At 41.9% G+C, this 24,199-nt stretch overlaps 1 protein-coding gene across 3 annotated transcripts in view; it reads left to right on the top strand.

Moving 5' to 3' along the window:
* Nucleotides 1–24,199, top strand: part of RSPO3 (R-spondin 3) — a 62,869-nt gene that overhangs the window by 32,664 nt on the left and 6,006 nt on the right. For 2 of the 3 annotated variants that reach the window (XM_080390441.1, XM_080390443.1), the window contains exons 3-5: nt 2,817–3,008; nt 4,505–4,651; nt 7,028–7,225. In XM_080390441.1, coding sequence (XP_080246567.1) covers nt 2,817–3,008; nt 4,505–4,651; nt 7,028–7,225 — 537 coding nt within the window. The remainder of the gene's footprint in view (nt 1–2,816; nt 3,009–4,504; nt 4,652–7,027; nt 7,226–24,199) is intronic. The other variant, XM_080390442.1, reaches the window with a different exon arrangement.

The raw sequence follows: 24,199 nt of genomic DNA, 5'->3' as shown, positions 1-24,199 counted from the left end.
CTGAGCCAGAATAAGGGTCTTCCTAGCATTCAGAGCAAGCACAATGAGAGACAGTTTTATTACACAGGTATAGGGGTCAAAGAAATGCCAGGCACAATAGGGGACTATCAAAAAAGGATCCCTTTATTAGCTTTCAAGAGAAAAAAATTCTTTCTTCATTTAAAATGTCAATTCTGACTCTTCAATGAGTCTTTTGTTTTATACATTTTCAAGAACAGAAGCATGTTTTGCTTCACACATTGAGTTGTAACATGGCATGAAATCAACTTCTAAATGGAGCTTGACTTACATATTTTAACTTCTTGCTCTGTAATACTGACAATGTGATTCTCCCTTTAGATCTACAGGCTTCCTTTTTTGCCATGTTATTTGTATGGGATGTATCTGGGATGCATGAAAGGAGGCAGAAATTACGAAAATGGCTGGGAGTACATTTTATTTTATACTTAATAATTCTGGAGTTGAAAAGGAGATGGAAGTTGGCCATGTAATAGATCTTAGCTACAGAGAATTATCATCTTTCAATAATTAAGTATTGCCTGTCTCAAGGGCTCAACACACACAGCTTGACCTCAGAGAAGTTGCACATAATGTTTTCTCTGTCAAAAGAATCTACTCATAACGATGTGTCACAGGTGCTCACACATAATATGTTTCCCATCAAAAGTTATCATCTATATTTTATACAGCAGCTTTGACGACAAATATTTTGTACTTCAGCTGCTTTTTCTTCCCTCTGTCAGACTTAATGAAGGAAAGTCGCAGGTAGTTTTTAAATAATGTCAGCTTCTTAGATCACATTACTGTGCCTGCCTTTGAAAGTAGCTTCATACAAAAGCCACAAGACAGGGGAGAGAGAGACACGGACATTTTCATTTACTTAAATTTAAAAAGAAAGCCAATTCTTCAGGATCTTAATTTCAAAATCAATATACTCTGTATCTTTGGAATCTTCTCAGAAAAAAATATGCCATACTTACTGAGAACTCAGTCTTTTGAGAGTCTTGAAAGCAAGTCTGATAACTGAATTGAGATTGCAGTTTCTGACTACGCAGAATGCTGTTTATTCTCATAGTAGTGGTGTCTTGGTGGTAAAAACACGTTCCTCCAGGTTTTGCATAAAGTGAGTGCCTTGGGCAGCACAGAGAATTGGGTTCTTATATTCTCATATAAATTGTTTGTCTGCAGCAAGGCCAAAGTTTGCTCTTCTCCTACATGTTCAGCCCTACTGAGAGAAATAGCCCTCATTCCTCATTCTGTTAATGAAAGAGGAAAAGTGAACTTGACCTCCCTGTGAGGATTCTCAGGTTGAGGAACTGGTCATCAAAACCTCAGAGCATAGAGGAGTGCTTTTCCTGTTCATGGGCCATGTCTTTTCTGCCAAAACTGTAAAGGAACAAAGTACAGAGGTATTCCTGAACTTCCCTGCCACCAGGTAAATGCCCCTGAGGTAGCAGAGAGTGGTGGCTTTCAACCAGCCTTCAAGCCATGAATTCATACGGGCTTCTGCTCTGCCTCCAAGGGATCCACAGAAGGGACCTGACAAAAGCAGGTTCATTGCATATGCAAGCCATTTAGCAATATCTGCAGGTAAAAATAAGATCAAAACACTAAAATAGGCAATCAAACTGTATGGCATGTATGTATTTATAAAATTATCACTGGACTGAGCAGAAGGCAGAACAGGAACCTAACAGTTTTTACAAATAGTATTTACAAATGTAAATGAAGACTGGTTTCTCTTACATATGAAATATAACCAGGTGTCTCAGGCTGAGAGATGAAAGCTTACACTTAGAAAAATGCCTGGGTTTTTCATATAACACGAGGCCAAAAAAAAGGGGGCACGGGGTCTGGAGTTATTTGATGTTGAAGTATTTTTCAGATCCAACACTTATTTAAGAATGCAACCAAGAAGGAATTAAAAGTAGGTAACAGCTTCTAAAGTACCTGAGGATGCACAACATTAGGCTCTACCTCTGAGAAGGAATACACTGATTAATGTTTGCTACTGAAAAGATAGTCTGCAATAGCATCCTCTTTTCTGCTACCCCCAAGCCCCTAAAGAGCTGAATAGTCTTAAGCAGTGAGTGTAATAAGTTTTCCTTTCCTTGTCTGAAGAATTAGAACAATTCAACTGAAAGGCAAATATAATCCTACCTATGCTCCATGCTGGGACTGCAGCAGGGTAAATGCCACAGTTAAGTCTGAACATCAGGTTTTAATTGTTAGAGATTAAAAACATGCCAGAGAGAACATTCCAGGGAAAGAAGGAGGGTGAGAAGGATGGCTCTCCTGTGTCTTTTTGTTAAGGCAAATTAGCATCAGATCTTACAAGGGCATATTCCTGCACAGCAGAACTCAATCAAATGGCATTTAGCCAATGAAAGAAATTACACACTAGGTTGATTTTTAATCATCCATCTAGGAAAAGCAAAGATAAGTTAACATGTATTTCCTGCTGAACCAAGTGCATACAAGTCAGAAAAGCCACTGAAAATAACTAAAAGAAAAATAACTCTTCTCGAGGATGCTGCCATTCCATAAAATCTATTTCAAATGTAATTTACTGTTAACTATTTCTGCAAGATGTGAGCACATCAGCCGAGTTTCTCATTTTTATGCAGGTGAAATAATTGCTGAAATGAAATGTCAGGTCATAAGAGACCCAAGAAAAAAATGAAGCAATCTTTAAGAGCTGTCAGAGGGGTAGATGGTCCATCCTTCCAAGTACAGAGAAATCATTATTTCACGGTCTTGTCTAATATCTTGTTCTCTCACCATTTTTTTTTCCTTTTTAATCTTTGCCTTCCCAGTGCATCCTAATGTGAGCCAGGGTTGCCAAGGAGGGTGTGCTACGTGTTCTGACTACAACGGATGCCTGTCATGTAAGCCCAGGCTCTTTTTTGTTCTGGAAAGGATTGGCATGAAACAGATTGGAGTATGTCTTTCCTCGTGTCCAAGCGGATACTACGGGACACGGTATCCCGACATTAATAAGTGTGCAAGTAAGTGCTGGGAAAAGGGGAAATGGATTCATGGATTTATTTGTTCTCTCTTGAATGCTGCATTCCCTTAGAAGTCAAGTCAACGGAGAAGCAGATGGACAGGCTGTGTCTTTATTTGTTCAGTTCTTTTATAATAGTATAGTAAATATTAACCTGAGCAAGAAGTTAAGGTGAAAGATCACAAAACAGCCTAAAGCTCAGGCATCCTGACTCTGCAGGAATGACCTGCCTAAGACCCAGGTGATGGTCTCCTCCTCTGTATCCCATGTGAAAGGGATGCGCCAGCGGGCACCAGGCGCTGCCCTCCAACAGCAAGAGGGAGTGGTGGCAGCTCTGAAGAGTGAGGGCGGAGAGATGATGAATCTCGGTGGCTGGAGCCATTTAACCTACAGCCCTTAGCCTCCTGACCCTTGCGACAAGGGGACAAGACAGCAGGTGGCATTCTTTGAGGATGCAGTTTGCCCTGGTTTCTTTATAGCGTGTCTCACACTCAGTGTAGTCCTCTGAACGCCTGTAGCAGCTGGCCAGGTGTCACCCTGATTTGGGGAAGTTACTGATTCGTGTTGCCTCTGGGCTGGGAGACAGAGAACCCAGCTCTGTTCTTTACTGCTTGGGCAACATTTTGACCTCACTATGTATTTTGAACCATAAATGACTTGGAAAATATTGTAATGTCCTCCCCACTCCTCTTTTTGTTGTTGAATTAACTATTTTTAATCCCGCAGGTGATATAAAAACATAAGAATGATGGCCAAGCAACTCTCCCAGTTTTTACCTGGTAATAAAAATTATTTAATGAATGGACCCCAGAGTAAAGTCTTACAGAGTAACTTGACACTGTAAAGTATTTGCTCACTTTTTAGCAGTGTGTGGCCTTGCATTTCAGACATGAGCTGTGCCATACAAGTTTTTATGTATTTCTTTTAAAAATATCTAAGAACTGGGAAATACACCACTAATGCCAATTTGGGGTAGTTATATGGAGAATACATGAAAACTACAGGACATCTGATTGAACATCAGGGATTCATTTAAAAAAAGAAAAAGATGTTGATGCAAAACAGTCTTAAGCAGATCCTAAATTCTGGCATATTTTTATTCCTCCCAGATGAATGGAGACAGATAGCATGGAACTGGCCCAGTACCGTACCCTGTGGGGTTAATTAGTACCTGTGCTGTGTCAGTGTAGGGCAGCAGCAGTATGCTGTTATTCTGACATGCTGTGCTCTGTCTTCCATTTGCATAGGTCTGCAAGAAGACAAGCAGTGTGAGGCCGTTCAGCATCAGGCCACTCTTATAAAACCCTCACTCGTGCCAAGGTCACTTGTGGCTGGCATCACTGTGTGCAAAGGCCATGAAGAAGATCTAAATATAATTTTCTTCCTTTGAAGATTCTTTAACATTGCTAGAATTGTGTGGTTCTGGTATATGTGAGAGAGCTCATGGTGTTCCATGGCAAAGAGTAACAACATTGTCGTTTACTGTTTGCATTTCAGAATGTAAAGCTGACTGTGATACCTGCTTCACCAGAAACTTCTGCACAAAGTGTAAAAGTGGGTTTTACTTATACAGTGGAAAGTGCCTTGAAAAATGCCCTGATGGGCTGGAAGCCAACAATCACACAATGGAGTGCACTAGCATCGGTAAGTCCTGTCCCCTCATGTCCTGCCTGGTTTTCTGACAGGGGATGGGGGATCTAGGGAGGGCAGGAGTCCAAAGATCAGTTACACAACCAAGGAATCCTTAACTTAAAATGGAAATGTTCTGTATCAGAAGGTGTATTTCCCAGCACAACAAACTCACGGTATTTTCCAAGTCTTTCCAAACATTTCACAAGAGGCACAAGCTTGGTTGTGCCCCACAAACACAGCCTTGACACTAAGGGCAATTCTGCCTCAGGAAATATGGCCTGTTTGGTCTGCCCTAAGGTAGAACGACATCCATGTCTTACTTGCTCTGTTGCAGTCTTACGCAGTACCACTAACATCAAAGGTTCAGAAATCCTGAGCCAGACTCCACATGTAGTCAAAAGATTAAAACACTAACTGCTTTGCTTTAGCTCCCTTGTACTACCTAAGCTTTCAAAGCATGCGTGCATCAACATTTTGAAGCTTACCTTCACAAAGGCGAAGGCTAGAAACTAAAACTTTAAGAAAAAAAACCCAACCAAACACCCACAAAAAAACCCAAAATGGTATATGTGCATAATCACCTGACTCCAGAAACTGAGGATTAAAATAAAACACCAAATAGTGCGGCACTGTCACTGCAGGAACGAGATTGGCAACACTGGTCCTATGACTCACTGGCTGCAGAGAAGAGACCTGCTTTTGTATCTCTTCAGTCTCTGACTCACAAGCTCCAATTATTCACGCCGGGGCAATTTTGGAGGTCACCACACCTAACTGTCTGCTCCATCCCTCTGCCATCCCTCTGGCTGAAAGCAGAACTAGTGATATATTTGCCTCTGGGCTGGTGCAGTTGGCATCCCCGCCATGGGCATGCTGAAGCTGCGGCAAGGTTCAGCTTATTTTAGTATGCCAGCTGTGAATTGTGGTGGCTGAGGGCTGTGAACTGCGGTGGAAGCGGTAACCTCTTCAGCCACCAGCAACCAGGGAGCACTTAGGCACAGTCTGGCCATGATGGAAATCTCCTCCCCCACAGTATCATGCGTATAGCTCTCCCTGGTATTGCGTGTTTTAGAGGGGAAGTAATGCAGGAATAAAAATAATGCCAAAGTGGTTTGGCATTTTCCTTCTCAAATATATATTAGTTCAGGTGGTAGTGATGTTTTTTACAGTTTTATTTTCAAGCAAAGACTTTCATCTTTGAAAGGAATTCAAGGGATCATTTTTGTTTCTTGATGGCTTTTTCCAAGTGCTGTAGACTTAGCTGCTTTAACAATGAGTCAGTCTCAACTAGGAAAAGCCATTTAAAGCTATGGAGGAATAACAGAACTTTTTTGTACACGTGAAGGCCAATTATTTTAACAGGAGAGCTCCACTGTAATATGAAAAACAAAACTACTCACATGACAGTTCACTGGAGAAAGGCTCAGAGATTGCCCAAGGTCAGTTATATTTTCAGGTTTTGAAAAATTTGGAAGTAAATTCTGGAGCCAGAAAACTGTTAACTTACATATTCCTCCTTATAGAGGGTCTGGAAGCCTTTCCTTCTGCAGTGGTGGTTATAGTCTTAAGCACGCATGTGAACATAAAGTAAATATAAATGCTCCCTGTCTTTTATCAAGAGAAGGATACTGAGGAGATGGCACAAAGGAAGGATAGTTATTAAGAGCACGTTTTCAAGCTTCCAAGGTTACTCCCATTTTTGTCTACACTGTTTGGACAAATGTCCAGCTGCACATCTTTTGAATTCCCAATAGTATGGGATGTGCATTCAGACCACTGTGGTTTAGAAACTGTAACCCACACTCTTCTGAAAAGCTTGCACCCCCCTGACCCAAATTCTCCTCTGCTTTGCCTACTTACAGCTTGTATATGCTACAGATGATGGCTCTTTCACTATTTAAGCTGAATACCAAGCAGCAAATCACCAAAGATACTTGATTCTTAATGTAATGCCTTTTGCTATCCGTTGGTCCTTTATAACTCTATTGATTTCCAAATTCAATAATGTTGAGACCAGCTGCAGCAGCTTGACCCAGTGACTGCACTCTCACATAGGCATGAATAACGTTTAATTCCACAAAACCAAAGCAACCTCAGAACAAGCCCCAGTAACTGATTTCATTGAGACCAATTGTGTCGTTGCCCCATTTTAGGAATGGAAATATGAAACAGCATGTACAAAATAGTAACTGACATAATTATTTGACATTATTTTGTACAGTATATCCTCAGCAGTCCAATTTCTGTCAATTCAATGCTGCAAATCCTGATTAATTCCATTAATTTTTGCCACCTTTCGGCTGATGAAGAATTAAATTAATGTACCGTATGCATTGTGTATACAAAAAAGATATTGGCCAGGCTCAGCTTGTCCTATGTTTATTGCAGTGCACTGTGAAGCTAGTGAGTGGAGTCCATGGAGCCCTTGCACAAAGAAAGGAAAAACATGTGGTTTCAAAAGAGGAAATGAAGTAAGGGTCAGAGAGATCGTACAGCATCCGTCAGCAAGGGGCAATCCTTGCCCAGCTACAAGCGAGAGCAGAAAATGTATTGTACAAAGAAAGAGATGTCAGAAGGAAGGAAAAGGTACCACGTTATCATCATCATAATATGAGATTGGTATTGTGCTTGTTTAATAACTCTGAATCCCCAGGCCTCGATCGAAGGCATCACTAAAACTCCCAGTGAAGTGGCGTTCTTTGGGCTGGAGAAAACTGTGCCCTTGCCTGGAGTAAATAAAGTCCTAATGCTGCTCAAAAAATGCGCATTGTGTGATCTAGAGAGGACAGGGTGGGCTGGATGGGAAAGCACATTCTCTCTTGATTCTGCTGAAAGAGCTACCAAGATGAGGGGTTGCATGTGGAGGTCAGAACCAAAAGATCCTTGTAAAACATGTCATGGTGGGAGTTGTTTGTTGGGTATCAGGGAACCAAGTTTCATGCTTCAGCCATGGGATTACTCCAAACTGATTCCTATTTTATGCTTCCCTACAGGTAAGACCCATAACTCTTGCAATTGCAGCACTGTGGCCTCTCTCCCACCTTGAACTCTTTCTGCTAGCTCTGGCTGAAAAATGTGGCCTGATCCTGCCACCTGAATCTGGCTCATGGAATCCCTACACGGGAGAAAGACCACAACACTGCATGGCAGCCAAGGGAAACTCCACTTGGTTTCACCCAATAAGCAAGGGTGCCAGCAGAACTGCCCCTCCATGCAAGCCAGCTTGTTGGACTTATTCCCCATCACAGCACCTAGTGAATGGCATCCCACATGTTAAGAACAGGAGATGCTTAAGAAGTCTATGAAATAATAATTTATAAAAATTCCACCAGAGATAGTTGTTCTGTTGTTCCCTTTTCTCCCCCTGTTGCAGCATGGAAGTTTCTTGCTCTGTCAGCAGCACAGTTACTGTGGTGGGCACAGGAGTGTCGGTGGAATATTTCCTTTTCCCCATCCCTCCCATTTCCCCATCCTTTCTATTTCCCACTTTTCTCCCAATCCAAAAGCAAGGCTTCACTCCTTTTGCAGGTGACTGGAACAAGTGGAGCAGCTGCCCACGGTGTGAACATCTGTGAGCCAGCACGAGGTGCTGGTACCAAGTAGTAACTTACTGTTTCATTGTTAAATGATCACTAGGGTTGCTGCAGACTACTTATCGAAATGTTAAAGGCGTTTGGAGCTTGTAACCCTTTTGAAAGTTGGCTTATTCCTTAGGGATATAACTCATGAGAAGGGAAATAACATTAGAATGAGATAGCTACAGGTGTCTCCCCCTCACCCAAGAACTGGGTAGATTACCAATTTATGGGAATATATAGGGTAGATGTCACCTCCTCCGCCTTCTGTCAGGCAGTGCTTTGAAGAGCTACAGAGGTGTAACTGCCTCAGAGGAGCAGCCATGGCAAGCTATTTACAGGTCCCCTTATGTCCAAAATGTCCATGCATGCTTCTGCTCCTGCGCAGTGGCACAACTTGAAACAGAGCCTCTTATTAGCCCACTGTAACTGGGAGAAGAGTCTTTTTTTTGTACCAAAACTAATTTTGCCAGAGCTAAAAATATAGAACTGAACTGTAATTTTGGAACTGTGAATTTTTTTTTGAGGTGGCAACGATGTTGTGTATTTGCTTATGGCAATTGGGTAATCTCTTCAGATTGGACATTTCTCTCTGAGAAATGCCTGCTGTTCCTGCGTAGTAAGTACTTTAGAAGAAACTACTCACGTATTTTACTGTCAGTTCTTGTTTTATGGGATCTAAGCCAAACCATAGCTAAAAAATACTGTGCACCGCAAGAATTTCTTCACAATCATGAATCTTCTGCTTTCTTTTTCTGCAGTGTGACTAAAGGTGGAGGTTTTTTCCCTTCCTTTTGAGCAAGTCACAGACTGTATTCTAGCCTGTTTTACACTCAGTAAACAGTTCCTTTGAAACCAATGCAGGCAGACGGAACCTATTTTTCAAGTCTACCCATGGCCTTGGGATTTGTATGTCTATGTCTGAGAGCCTTTTTTTAAAAAAAAAAATAATTCTGGAATCCACCACTATATACTCCTCAATATCCACAAAAGTCTGTCCTATTCATTTTCATACACCTTCACAGGGAGATAAATTAAAAAGTAGAAAAAAATTAATAAACCTGAGGAAATTCATACGTAAAACATTAGGTTAAAACAGCTTTAAGGTATAGATTATGGTGACAAACCACAAAACCGAAAATTAAGCTAAAAGTTTTCCTTCTGTTCCTACTGGAATAGGGAAATGAAGCTTCCCAACTTAACCCTCAGGCAACGTCTTCTCTACTGCCACTGTCCCTTATTACACAGACAGAAACCGCTGTGCTCTTTGAACAACAGAATAATTCAATGAAAAACCAAGCCAGGCTCTGTTCTTATTGCTAGCTGTGTCCAGTCAGTGAGTGCAGAAGGAGGTAATAAAAAAAAACCACTTTGGGAAAGGGAAGGGAAAGTAAATATGCTTGTATTGAAAACGGTCTTTTGTATTGTACAACTCCCCATTGCTGCTCAGGCATTACTTTGGAGTTTAGCTTTCACAGCATCAGCTTTTGCAGTCTAGCAGCACACCCAGCAGTTACTAACAGTGCTGCTAATCTTTTCTCTACAGCCATGAAGACAGAGTTAGCTTGGTCAGCCTCTGCCATTTCCATGTTGAATAGATGTCTGTGGCCGAGGGAGTTAGGGCTAAGACCACATGATGATGGGGTATGCTCATCACAGATACCTCAATGACTTTGCTCAAGGAGTTGAGGTCAGAGACAGGATGTTAGTCAGTTAAGTCTCTGCTATCGCACAGAAGCAAGGAAATGTTTCTGGAACTGCTATGCAAAACAAGATAAAACAGATGAAGAGGGTTTTTTTTTGTTTGTTTCCATCTGCTGGTGTGTCATTAAAGCTGGCAAGACCTATTACAACTCTTATTTTTTTCCTTCACTAGCTATAAAATTAAGTTTTACTGGGAGAAGGTGCTAGTATTTTCAGTCTTGATACAAACAAATGGGAATAATGAGGATACAAATAGCCTGACTAGCCTAAAAGGTTCTTTTTACTCATATTAGCACTAAATCAGTTGATTCCAGTGTGTTCTGACAATTCCTATGTGTTTGACATAGAGGCTCCTTTTATAGTTCAGCCTCGTCCAAACCTCAGTGCAATGTATTTCATAATTTTCCTTTTTTAATCCTATGATAGTGAGTTCTTCCTAGTCTGCATGACTGTATGATTTCAAGTTCCAGTTTCTTCTTCTTTCTTTCTTTCCCTCACACTTTTTGTTTTGTTCCCCCAGTGCAATGCACTGTAACCTTTACCTTCCCACACTTAACATCTTTTTGGTTCCTTCCTTTCACTGCTAGACATATCTCGAGAGTCACATGTTTCCTGTAGCCATGTCCATTAATGGCCAATAGATGTACTGGAAAAGCATAACTTACAGAGCTCTTGAAACACTGCAAATCATCCATCAATATTATTTCTTTGCCTCAAATGTGCTCTGGCCAAACACAAGTCCCTTTGGACGGCTGTCTGCAAATGTGTGAGACTGACCTTTACTAGCCAACAGACAAATATCAGAATTGCATACAAAAGTATTTGTGGGGAAGGAATTGCATGTTTTCATGCATGAGTAATTCTGCCAGGAAGAGAACATTCACCATATGACTTTCTGTTGAGTCCCAACTAAACCCCACGGACAGCAGACAGTTTTAAGTACTTTCAGAGAGCATGTTCTGATCACTTTGAAGAGATTAAAACCACTCACCAAAAGACTGTGTGGTTATGAACAAGGAAGACAACTTAGAAAGCTGGGTATTATGCAAGGCAATAGATAGGCTACATTGGTTACACACTTGTATTGTTGTAAACAAATAAACAATACATTTCAATTGTTGCTTGTTCATATATTGATTCATTTGAATGTGGATGGCATTTGGATGTTCAATGAAGAGAATCAATGTTAAATGCAAACACTGGCCAAAGAAAGTTCCTGTTCCTGACTGGCAAAAATTCAAGCATTAGACATGAAGACATAGTGGGATGAATGTAGAATAGTGTATTTCTTTTTCACGGTGGAGTTAGGAATTGCCACCTTCTAGAGTCTAAAAGCAGGATAGTGTTATGAAAGGAAGAGGGGTGATTTTTGTCAAAATTCACAAGATTACAACCCTCTGGAGGCAAGGTAGCTTGTCAGTTAATTGTGCTGTAAGGAGAGTACAGACATTATGCTGTGATATTTTTTGTAGTGTACAGCAAGAATAAGAGAGAAAGCAGTGTTTTTGAGATGAGTTCTAGATGCAAACTGGTGAACAGAAAGGAACCAAGGGAACAGGATTTGGTGTTGAGCAGTTCTAATCAGTAAATGGATATATTTTCTGGAAATAAAGTAAAATAAATGCTTCTATCCTGCACTGCATATGTGTGAATATAAAAATCCGGATTTGATTTGAATAGCTTAGAGAACTGAGTCTTAGGTACTCTCTGTTGTTCCTTTGAGCTAATTCCTCTACCCTTTATTGATACATGTCCACATAATGCTTCAAGCGTATTAATCAGATCATGTCTGAAAATATTGTCAGTTGTCTATGGTGTAAGGAAGGAATTCTATCAGGCATGCATCAGATTTCCAAAACTACCACTCAGCTAAAAATCCCAAGCCATTCATCAAGAATTGTCTTTAGCTAAAAACAATGTAACTTAATACTAACAAACTTAAACCATTAGGCAACAAACTAATTTCACTCACTCACTTAAACTCATTAAATTACCCACCCTAATGTACACACTCTGATGCCATATGGATCCATGTAACAATGGAGAACAGAGGGCTCTGGAATCTAAAGTGAAGTTGCCCCTTTAGTATTTTTCACAAAGAAAAGTTTCTGCAGTTGGTCTCTGGTTGAGGTGCACAATTTCATTAACAGTCAGTTAAAATGTCCCAGGCAAAACAGAGGAAGAGAAAGCCCCTACTAAAATAAAAGATGTGTAAGTTGCATTACATTTTAAAATGTACATGGAAGTACAATACTGAAGGAAGCCATTTGAAATCAGTGGGAGTTTCTTCACCACATTTTTGTATAGGCTTTGAATCATGGCACACAAAATCAGTGTTTCATGATCTTCACAACCCATAGAAGCTCCTATGTAGCCACTTTAGATTTGCATAAATATATGCCACATCAATGTGCTTATTCATGGGATAATACCCATCTTTCCACAAAAATTCTGGACCTCCAGGCATCTGGAAGAGTTGCTTGTGCATTTTGTGGGGCTCTGTTGTCGCACTGGATGATATGAATTTGACATGGACGTGATTTTCAGAGAGGGTTTTGCTATCTGAGTATTCAGACAAGGAATGGCAAGCCTCCATAGGCTTTGCAAGAGCATGATGGGATTCACTGCACTTAAGCTGGACAGCTAAAAATTAGTTGTTTTTGTCAAAGCAAGGGTCATTTTAATGGTGGGATTAATACTGCACCTGGGGAAGGGGGATCCAGGACACTGTAAGATGGATTCTAAGAAGGGCAAATTAATTTCCTTCCTAAAGTGCCTGTTTTTTTCCAATGACTGTTAAGGACAGCCTAGTGTGAATGATCTGGACTTTTACCTGCTAACTTTTAAATTAAAGGGCACATTTTCTCCATCTGCACAGTAATGACTTCGCAGCACAGCAAAATCTAAACCAAGGTTCACCCAGGCTGACTCTGTAAGCAAGACAAGGGTGTTTCAGGGAATCCATAGGTCAGCCACAGTAACACAAAAAGCAGAGTTGAAAAATACTCATTCCCAATACTAATTACATTTAGTGTTGGCAAAATCAGTGTTAAAGTAGTGTTTTGTTGTGTTTCTTGATAAACGTCTAGTAATGGTTGTACACCTGCTTATTCAAAGGTGAACTGCCCTTTACAGAACAAGCTTTGAATAGTATGTCCCTATACAGTCCCCACATCAAAGACAAAAGTCTCTTCCCAGAGCAATGGAGGCCCAGACCAGTCCAGTAGTTCCTCAGTTTACTGTTTTGAAACAATATCTTCTGATTAAAAAAAAATAAATGGGGGAAATTCTGGATATTTTTGATACTGAGTCTTTTTACTTAATCACATTTAGTCCTAAGTGTTACTATGTGGGAAAGTAAGATACTCTAAGCACATCTCATCCCAAGTCACATCCTCTCCCCTATGTATATAGCTCAGTGGCATTTAAAACAAGAGGGCTGGAGCATGTGAGCTGCGGAGACATCACAGTGCACAGTTCGCTCGTATAACTGTGAGACACGGGGTGTCCTGTGTGAAGGTCACCAGTGTGGTTATGGTTAACGACCTTACTCCATGGCAGGTCACAGGACTTCTGAAGCCTCAAAATGAACACAAAGCTAATTACTGCATCCCTGTGTTTATATACTGCATACGCCAATGGGTCGTAACTCTGGCCTTTGTAAGCCTGAGTTACTATAATTGAGGAATCTGCCTTGTGAAGAGTTTGGCTGTTTATTTTCTGTTTGTTGCTGCCAAGAGGACCTCTCATTTCCTTTCCTTGCAGGGGTTTTGACTCTTTAACTTTAACACATTTCCAGCCTCCAAGAGTGGGGCTGTTGAGACTGGGAATCTCCAGCTGCAACATGAAGTGAAATGGCGTCCTGGGGATACCCTGAGCCAGGCCGGGCACGGACAGCACGGGGCTGCCCACCGCCACAGGCTGGCAGACATGGGCACAGTCCAGAAAAGAGACCTGGGTGGGAAGGATTAAGTGGGAAAATTAGGGTGAATATGAATCGGAGCAATTTGTGAATCCCAAATAGCTAATAGTAGAGGAATGCACTGGCTCTACAGTTCAAGGGCTGAAAAGGCTGGGAAAAGCCATTTTTAAATTTTAATCATAGCATTTTCAAAATTTAACCACGGGAAGTTTTGAAAGTCTTATTAGGTTCCTCCCTGCATTTTAAGACCTAAAATCTGAACTAATTAATAGTAATATTGTGGTTTGCTACAAGTATGTTTATTTTGTTTGCATTAGTGTGAACATTAAATTCTTATCATACCTCCCAGTTCTGACAGACGAGTATCAGCCATGCAAGCAAGTAACACATACACACGGTGTGCTGGTATTACACACATTTGCACGCAGTGTGTACATGTGTAACGTGACAAGGTTGTATTCTCTGAAATCCATGCATCTCGATGAACAGTCAGGCTGAAAACAGCTGTGTCTATAAACCAGCCTGCCAGGCCCTCAGGTATCAAAATCAGTTTTAGCCTCACAAGGTGCTGGGTTGACACCGTCTCTGTGCTCCTCAGGAGATGTTCTCTCCTACTGCCAGATCTTCTCTTCCCACCTTCTGTCTCCTCCTTGTCCTGGGGGGCCTGGTAGCAGAGGGGAGGTTGCTCAGCTGCCCTGAGGTTCCCTGGAGCTTGCTACAAATGATGTGCTGGACATGCTGTTGGTAAACATCAACCTTATATTAACAGGAATGGTGTCAAAGATGAGAAAGAAATGGGTGGTCCATTGTTCCCGTAAGTGAAGTGAATCAGAAAAAAGCTGATTGCAATCTTCTATTGAAATGGGAACAATGTGAGAGCTGTTCTCCTCAGATCGCTAAACCAAATAAGGGATAAAAATTAGTTCTTTTTCTCTTTATGCTCTTCCCTTCTGGTCTCTCCTTGTGCTCCAGAATTGGCTGGCTGACTATCTTTTAGATGCCTGAGTTCTGTTGGAAAAACAGGAGGGAATACAAACCCCTCATGAACTCCTCTTTCTTCCCCTTTCAAAGTGCCCACCAGGCATTCATTCAGCACCAAATTTCCAGCACCTGCCTAAAATCTTCCCTCTTGAATAAAAGTATTTGGGATAGGGAGGAGCAGATCCAGCTTTAGAAAGTGAAATCCACAGCTATGTCTATACTACTAAAGGAAAGCAGGCAAAGATCCACTCCTTGGCCACGAGGCCATGGGCCACCTTCTGGCTTGCATCCAGACTAGCTGGGGCTATTCCCTCCATAGCAGATAGGACTGGGGATGAGGGGTGGCTGTTGCAGGTCAAAGAGAGTCCTGAAACAAACTACCAGTTGTGTTGTGCAAACACGCGGGGGTCTGCCTGGTGTCTGGCCTTCTTCCCTGGTACAGCTGCACTTTACTCATCCATGGCACCTTCACCTTTGGTGACTTCGTGTTGTTGAGTTTCAGGGAGAGGCAAACAGGGAACTGTGGCTGTTCTCCCTTCCCAGCGCAGGGCAGAGACCGCGTGTGAAAGAGCAGAGCATTGTTCCCTCTGACACCACATCACTTCCTTGCTCTGCCTGCAATCTTCACGTACCCATCTTTCTCTCCACACTGGTCTTCCTATCACTTCTCACAGCTGACGCTTCCAAAGCCCTTGCCCTAACCCCTAGTGCCTGAAGGAGCTCTTTCTGAGGGACAGACATGTTAGTCACAGCCAGAAGAGGAAATGAGCCCCTTCCAGGCTGCGTGCCACAGGAAAATATATCCATAGCTTCTTTCTCGTGACTCTCCAGAAGACCACATTGAGCTGTTTTCTCACCTTTGGGCAATATTACCGTAAAGTAAAAGTGAAGTGACTGCTGACAGCAGGGCTGACCCAGCCTTTGCCACCTGGAGGTCTAAACCTCTCACTAGTTTGGCCTCTGTGTCCTCAAAAGAAGAACAAATGCAAGAGAGAAGTTTGCTAACACGTCTATCTAATTTAGCCCAAGAATGCAAAACATTTGGGGTATGTGAGCTACAGAGTAAATCTGGCAGTGGTTGTTTCAAGTCTAATGGTGACACATGCAGCGCTGTTTAATCAGCTAAATCCCAGTCTGTGGAACACTTCCATGTATAGCAATGCTGTTACAACACTGCCAGCCGTGGACAGCAATGGCACCCATTCATGACTGTGTTTCAGCTGCCCTTCTTTTTAAGAGCCTGATCCAAGACCCACTGAAATCCCGTTGACTTCAGAGTACTTTGGATCTAGCTGTAAAGAAGGGATTTCAGCATTCCTTTGTAACAAGGTGAAAACAAAGGAGCACTTTTTGGCTGCTGTTTCTCCTCATCTTTCTGCATATTTGCCTGTTCTTCCCCACCCAGGCAGCTCTGTTTGCTTTTCCCCACCCAGGTCTCTGCATCTCCAGTCTCATCTCTTCTCAGCTCACTCTTCCTGCCAGCTCTGACACCTGATGCAGCCTTAGGCCGCTTAGGCTGCCACCTCCCAGCTCTCTAACTTTGAAAAAGAAAACACTTGCTGCCATAGCTTTCCTTTATAAAGGTCCAAAGGAGCTTCAGAGCATTCCCAATGAGATGAGAACGTCCAATGTTATTATCAGAGATTGTAAAGATCAGGAAAGAGGTTGTGGGAATCTCCATCATGGAAGATTTTTAAGGAGGTTAGACAAACATCCATCAGAGACAGTCTAAGTATAGTACTTCAGCTTCACAGCCCAGTAAGGGACTACATAACACTTTCTAAAATTGCTAAAGATTTTCCACAAAATTCTTTCTTGCCTGTTGCCTTCTGTAAGATTTCCAGAGAGACAGCATACTGCACATTCACAGAGCACAAATCCAAGTATCTCTGTCCATTTACATCAATATAAGGCCTCCTGCTGTCTTTACTAAGCTCAGACTTTTATTTGGGCCTGATTCAAAGAACTGAAAACAACTTTCCTTTCATTCCGTCCGGTTTAGTCATTTGCATTGCTGAGATATTGGTTCACGTTCCTCTTTGCATTCATCAGCTTTGAATCATTGTGATAGAAGGAGTATAAGGCTTGATTTTCTTACAGAAAATTTAAGTGAACTTGTTACACTGATTCATCAGAGAGAGAAGCTAGTACCCCTCTGCCAATGAAGCTATGTATATTTTAAGAGCAGATGAAGATGTGGTCCATGAGAGGCATATTCCTGTATGCTTAGGCCTGAAAACAAAGAGCTCATTTTCAGGACTGATGCAAACAAATACTATTTTTCAGTAATTTTTGTTGAAGCAGTTTTGCAGTGGCAAGAAATTAAAGGGGAGAAAAACAACCCTTATCATTTAAAGATGTGGTGACCATGCAAAATTGAGAAGAAGCATTTCCTAAATTTTCTATTTTTAGTTCCTTGAAATCCCAAATGGTAGCAAAACACAACCAATAGTTCATGAGTAAAATATGTACAGGTGATATAAAGGTTAGAATGTAACAATTAACTGTGGGGATTTTTCTGTTGTTGTTTGGTTTACAAGCAAAATGACGCAGTAAGGAAATTTCTCAATTCTAATCCAGTCCTCTCCAATATGGCAAACAGTAGCCCCAGGATAAAGATTTACAGCTACAGTTATGTCTCTGCTTTGTTCTTTAGCATGCATTTGCTTTCTGAAATTCTCTCATTTGTCATCTGAAGAACTCCATTTAAAAGGAAAACAGGCTTCAGACATGAAACACAGCTACATTCCTGAAACTTGAGATGAACAACCTTTAATTCATGCAACCTTTCATTTACAGTAATGTTTAATGAATGGGACAGTTTCATCATGGACATTGTTTCTCCCTGTCATTAGCCTGCAGAAAGGCCTAAAACTCTTAAGCATTTAAAGGAACGCTGTTTCAGGCTCGGTGTTCCCTCCTTCCCTCCCTTCCCTGCTCCCCATCACCCCTCCTGACTGCCCTTGTTCAAAGTGCATGATCTAAACGCTGTACTCTGCAAATTACACATATTGTTGGCTTTGAGCTTTGAAGGATCCTTCTGAACACTTTTTATACAAACCCTAACAAGGTCAAGGTTGGAAAAATCTCAGCTGGTGGACTTGGATCCCATGAGTTAGTGACCATTTATAATTAATATTAATGAATAGCAGACGACAGATGTTTATTGCTTAAGGAGAAATGTGCATTGCTAAACCAGAAGAATTTATTTAAATCCAGAGGAACTGACTTTATTTCTTGTATGGATGTGGGTGGTGGGAGGGCATGCCTGTGGGTGATCCAGCCCCTGCTACCTTTAAGCATGAGCGAGAAAACGATACTCTGTAAAGAAGGATCCTGAGCTCTCTATTTGATTGAAGAATCATGTTTGGTTCTCCAAAAAAAATCACTGAAGTAAGGAGGACTCTGTCCACTTCTGTGACTTTGATTTGAAGCAGCAATGGATTTATCCATAGATCCCAAAGCACTTACCAAACGTAGGGAACTCTTATCACCATTTTACAGTTGTGGAACCTGAGGAAGTCATACAAAAAGACTGTATTATAAAGGAAAAAAAGGTTTGTCACTGAGATGGAGGATCACATTCCCAGGCACAGTACATTTTATGTTGCTGGATTTTTATTTTTTTTTCCCGAGTGGTCTATAGCTACAATGGATAAATCTCTTAACTTTAAATGTGACACAGTGAAAGATGCAATACGGAGGTGGAGGAGTCTCTGTGAATCCTTCTGAATGTTACAGGCTTAAGGTTGATGGAACCTCTGTTTTCTAACTGAAAGCAACTCACTCTTTCAGAGCACTTCTTGGACATAGAGTCATCTTGGGTAACATTTTCAAAAGTTCATGAATAATTTTAAGTAACTTCTTATAGTTTCTGGTTGAGATCGGAATAAGGGTCTATTTGCTCTGGAATCTTTGGACAAAGCGTCCCACTGCTTTTAGTATCTTACTGTAGTATGTGTGCACCAGCTTTGCTGTTTTCTTGCCCCTGAAATATTTACACTTCTGCATGACAGTCTGTAAAATGTTTCTAAGCACGACATACCAGACCCTTGCAAAATATTATTGGTTTTAGTGGCTACAGGGTTGGCCTCAGATGTTATAAGAGCATCTAAGGAGTTGCTAGCAAAAGCAGGTGGCACTCAGATCTGTAGAAATTGTGAGAAGTTTCTCCATTTGACTAATGTAAATGTTCTTGGAGCAGGCAGAAAAGTGATTAGCTACGGTTTTAAAGAGAAGCATAAACATACTAGTTGACTAGTGTAGAATGGGCTGCTTCAACCGGAGGCAGAAGGCAGTTGGAAAGAGAGACTGCTGGTCCCCACAGTCCTCAGTTTTTGGAGGCTGGAGAAGATCCTGATGTCTTGCAGTACATCATAATACAGCAGATGTCACTCGCTGAACTTTTGCTTTGGGTTCCTTAGAACCCTTTTTCATCCCTACAACTTGGCTCCTTTCACCAGCCCTGCCGTATGGGCTGCGCACACCCCGCAGGCACACCAGGAAGTGCAAAGCCTGGGTTTGTTACCAATTTAACAGCACTTGCTGTAGCACTCTTAAGACACCAGCCAAGCAAGAAGCAGGAAAATAAAACATGCCTACAGCAAGTTCTGCTGAACTTCCATTGTATGTTGTTGGTAGGAACTGTGCTAGACAGGATGCAGGACAGATCTCCTGGTGGAGTGGCTGAGGGGATACAGACTTTCCTTAGCATTTGGTGGTGCCCTCTGTCACGAAAGCCTGCTTTCTTATCTGAGTGGGGCTGCATCTCCTCTAACCTTCAGGCCACGTGACCTCTTTCATATCCCATCTAAATGGCATGGTGGTCACTTTATAAAGTATACTAAGTGAAGTGGACACCAGTGATGCACTGTCACATGGCATACTCATTCTTCACATTCCAGTTCAAGCTACTCATAAAGCTGGCTGCTCATTTCAGTGTGCAAAGCCTGTGTTACTGCAAACAGCTCTAAATGCACAGTTCATTCCCAGAGGGATTTAAAAAGAATAAACTTATCACATTCTTGGGGAAAAAAAAAGAAAGGCAAGACAGCCTGGTTAAAATTTACATGGACAATTTCTATCTGTGATTCATTCTAAACTAAAGACTTACTGGTAATGTTAAAATATTTGCATTCAAGCTTTTTTTCATGCATGTCCTCCATGACCCCAACTTAGAAATCCTTTTTTTTTTTTTTTAATATTTTATGGGGTAGAATTTTGCAAAGGAATGGAAAATACCAGATTATCAAAGTCATCACATTTCCCAGAAACTTGTTGATTTCAGTGAAGCACCAGTGGAAAGTAGGCAGGTTTTGAGACTACTTTGCCTTTGTGTTAGGTTTCTGCCTAGTATCCTGCCAGATTGTCCATTGGGTTGGCCTTTGGCAAGCTACCTGGCAGGCTGACAAGGACCTGAGAGCCTGAAAACCTGAACTCCCCTTGACAGTATCTTGATCTGGGCCACCCAACCTCCCCGAGCTTCCTAGAGCTAAGCTGTGAATCACTTTGTCATAAAACCTTCCTCAGCCTTTTTCAGAAGCAGCCTAAGAGTCTTGGTGATCCTAGTCCCATTCTCCACAAGCTGCTCCCTGCCTGGTGAACTGCCAGGTGTCCTCTTGGTAGGTGAGAAAAAGTCTTCAGAAACATGGAGATGGCCAAAGTGAAATGTCATGTCACATTTTTGAAAGGAGACCTTTTCAGTCTCTGATCTGTATGAAATTTAGAAACCTGGCCTGTCATTTTAATCAGCATGAAAATGTACTTGGAAATATTAGCGCTACCTAGAGAGAGGAGAATCAATGCTTTGGCCAGCTGAAAGAGCACACTCATTGGAGACACGAAACAGAAAGAAACGATAATTTTTCAATACCTTGTTTTGAGAAGTATCCTTGAAAGCAAATTCTCCATTTATACCAGAGACTAACCTTGGTGACCTCCACATGTTTAGGCAAGTACAACAGAGGGCAGAATTGGGCCTTCAGTGAATTTGAGTAGTAGCATCCTGGCTTTGGGCTGATGGTTTTGCTGAGTGGATCCGTCAGGGGCTGCCATTCCCCTTCGTGTTAGCTACTGCTGATCCATCTGTCGGGCTGGCCTGGGTTAGCTGTGGGAAGTGCAGGGGCTCCCATCTACCTGTCAGCACAGGTGGCACCCCAGGTGGGAATGTAAACAAACTGCGCTTAGAGCGAAGGGGACAAGTGAACCATGCAGAGCCGGGCCAGAGGTGCATCCTGTTGATGATTCCTTGCCTTCCTTTACCTTCCTGGCACATCAGGAAACTTAAGAAGATGTAAGGAGGGGCTCCAGGGGGAATGTATAGCTTCAGCTACACCAGCAAATGAAACAGTGGAAGATGCCTGGGTTCCCTGGCCCTGGCATCTAATACCGGGGTAGGAACTGCTGGCCTGGCCAAAGTGTTAGAGTTGGTACTCACAAATACCCTCCAGGATCTGTACTCAATCATCAGATTAACCCAGCTCCAAGCCGTGGATGCTTAGGGGAAAAGGCATTCTTACGGATGCATCCAAACATTGGGATCGTATAAGTATCTTCTGAATTATCAGGTTACATTAATACAATCAGTTTAAATAAAGCCAAGGAAAACATCTTTTCTGGTTTATCTCTCCAGAGCACTCCAAGTACAAATTTGAGAACTAAAGAAACAAGATTCTTTGGGTGTTTTCTCTTTTTTACTATTTTACTAGAAAGAGTTCAAATGTCTGCTGAGGCACCAGCATCTGTCTCTTATCATGTATAACTTTTCTTGATTATTTCTAGAGAGGCAGACTAAACATGCAGCTCTGACATAATGCAGCATCACATTTTTATTTCTGGTTTGCTCAAAAGCCTGCACCAGCTGAACCAAGTCTCAAAAAAGGACTGTATTTATTACCTCAGTCTGGGCTAATGGGAAGTCTTGGATTATTGGTGCCTAAAAGGAAAACAAGCTATTATAGATTTCTGCCAATATTCTGATGTTCTAACAACAGGGTAAGGCTTATTGGTACCAATCACTACTATTGCCAATCTTTGTATTGGCATCTGATTCCGTTAGTCTTAAAAGAGGTGTGTAAGGTGGATTCGGACACTGATCTACCTTTTGCCACTTTTAGGAGAGCTGTAAAAATCAAAACCCATTCAGAAGCCACTGTTAAAAATCTCAAAGCAAGCTCGGTGAAAAAACACCACTTTCCTAGATGCTGGCGTGGTGTATGTCACTTCTCACCCTAAGCACTGTAGAGTGGTTTTCTGCTCTGCTAAACAGCCATTACTTTCCTGTCTTTGGATGCTGTGTTCAGAGTTTATAAGCTGCGGGTTCTTATAAGATGAAACCTGTTATGTAATTATAAAATTGTTGTTAGCACATTAGTCCTGATTAAATCAAGGCTGCTAACAAATTCCCTTAGTCCCAACAGACAAGTGCAAAGGAAAAAAATCCCCACAAGCTCTGACTTGAAAAGACAGCAGTAAATGTCTCCACAAACAGCAAACAGAACTCATTATCGAAACCATCCTCCTCGGTCTGCTGCTTTGACTGGAGGATATTCTGCTATTTTCAGGCACTGGCAGTGTCTTTTCTATGGCACAGGAAAGGCAGACCCAACTAATTTCTATTGCAAAGAGATCATCACAATACAGTTAAGTATTTCCATAAGCCTTGCTTAGGAGATCACGAGTGTAGCAGTATCTTTTTCCAAGCAGCCCACACAAGAAATCATCCCTTCTTACTTCCCGTACACCTAATGGGATACAACTTACTCTTTATCTGCTACAGCAGCAAAGCCTGATATCTCCTGTCCTGGCACAGCTGATCTGCTCAGCCTCCTCTCTTTCCTCTTTGCCTGCTTTATGCAAAAGGCTGTTGCACAGATCAGATCTATTCCTGTATTTAGGCACAACATTCTCGTTCCACCTAATATGCCCACCTCAGCATCGTCCTCTCCTTGCATGGACAGGCTACCACACACATCATAAATAAAAACATTCTTCAAATGAATGCAATCTAGTAGCCTAGATCCTATTTTCAGAGGAAAATGAAGCTCAAGGATCCTAAATCTCAGAGAAAGATTTCTGTGGATCTCAAGCTCCAACATCACCTAGAGTCTACATGTAGAGAAGAGAAGTCTATATTCCCAAGAGAAGACAGAGCACATAAGTATAGGGTAGTTACTCAGTCATGCAGTTGCTCAGCTAAAAGTGTCGATATAATTTGAGATATCTTGGATTGTCTATGATCACCATATAGGACTGTGGATATGACACATGCCTTAAGATCTGAATCTGTCTGGACCGGTATGTGGAAGTCAGGTAGGCTGTCCTCACGCATCTCAACAGCAGGAGAACTTGAACCTACATTGTACCAAATTAATTGCTCCTTGGATGCCTTTGGACCTTAGCTCCTTTAAAATTTTTAACCATATTTACTTCCATTGGTGCATCTTCAAGAGTAAGTGAGGCCAGGAGATGCACTGAGCTGTGTAGCACGTAGGTAATTCTGAAGTTGTTGGCCCTCACCACTTTGGTCACCTGGAAATCTAGTGATTATGAAATAGGGCCACTACAACTAAGAAAACAATAATTGCTGCTAAGAAAATTATGCTGTTTAAATTTCAAAGACATACCAGATGAATCAGCTGCTTGTGGCTTGTGAATGAAAGGAGAATGCCCTTTGCATCACTGGGCAGTTGCGGGTTTAGAGGCTTGTTATCTTGGCAAGTAGTGCGAGTACATGCTACAGCCCGTGTTCCAGAAAAAAAAGTGTCACTCTTCTTGAAAATGAGAGTGATCTACTCATTTGCATGATATGACACAACTGTATTGTAGATGGAGCTGTAGTAAGTGGATTTAGAGCCTGGGGCATCCTTCTTTTACTGGTATTTTTGCTCAGCACATGTCATGCTATTGTTGTCCAGGTCACATCATGAGGAAAGGGTGATGGACAGTCTCAGAGAACTAAAAAGTCTCTGAGAAGGTTGTGGATAGGTGGGAAGAAGGGTGATGTAGGGTGGTGGCAGCCAGCCCCCAAGTTTTGTCCCCATACCTCATGGGGTATGGAGGTATTGGGGCAATGACACCAGTGCACCAGTGCTGACATTGCTCCAGTGGCTGGGAAAGTGCTGAGAGGTCAGCTGAGGCTGTGAGGGGTGTGAAAGAACACTGTGGCACATTACAGCTGTGGCTTGTGGTCTTTTATTATAGCTATTCAGCTTATTACAGTGTAGTGGGGAGGATTTTGCGGTCCGTGGTGACATGCACAGTAGAAGCGACAGGACCCTTCCAGATAGGAGCCTATTACGTCGGTGCTTGCAACCCCAACAGGCGCCACTCAGTGACTCCTCTTGCCCTTTCTGCTCTCTGAGGGCAAATCATGGGAGT

This window comes from Falco punctatus (genome assembly GCF_963210335.1).
Source record: "Falco punctatus genome assembly, chromosome: 5".
Classification (NCBI taxonomy): Eukaryota; Metazoa; Chordata; class Aves; order Falconiformes; family Falconidae; genus Falco; species Falco punctatus.
Note: the sequence above shows the minus strand (reverse complement) of the source record. Positions and strands in the feature narration are given on the sequence as shown.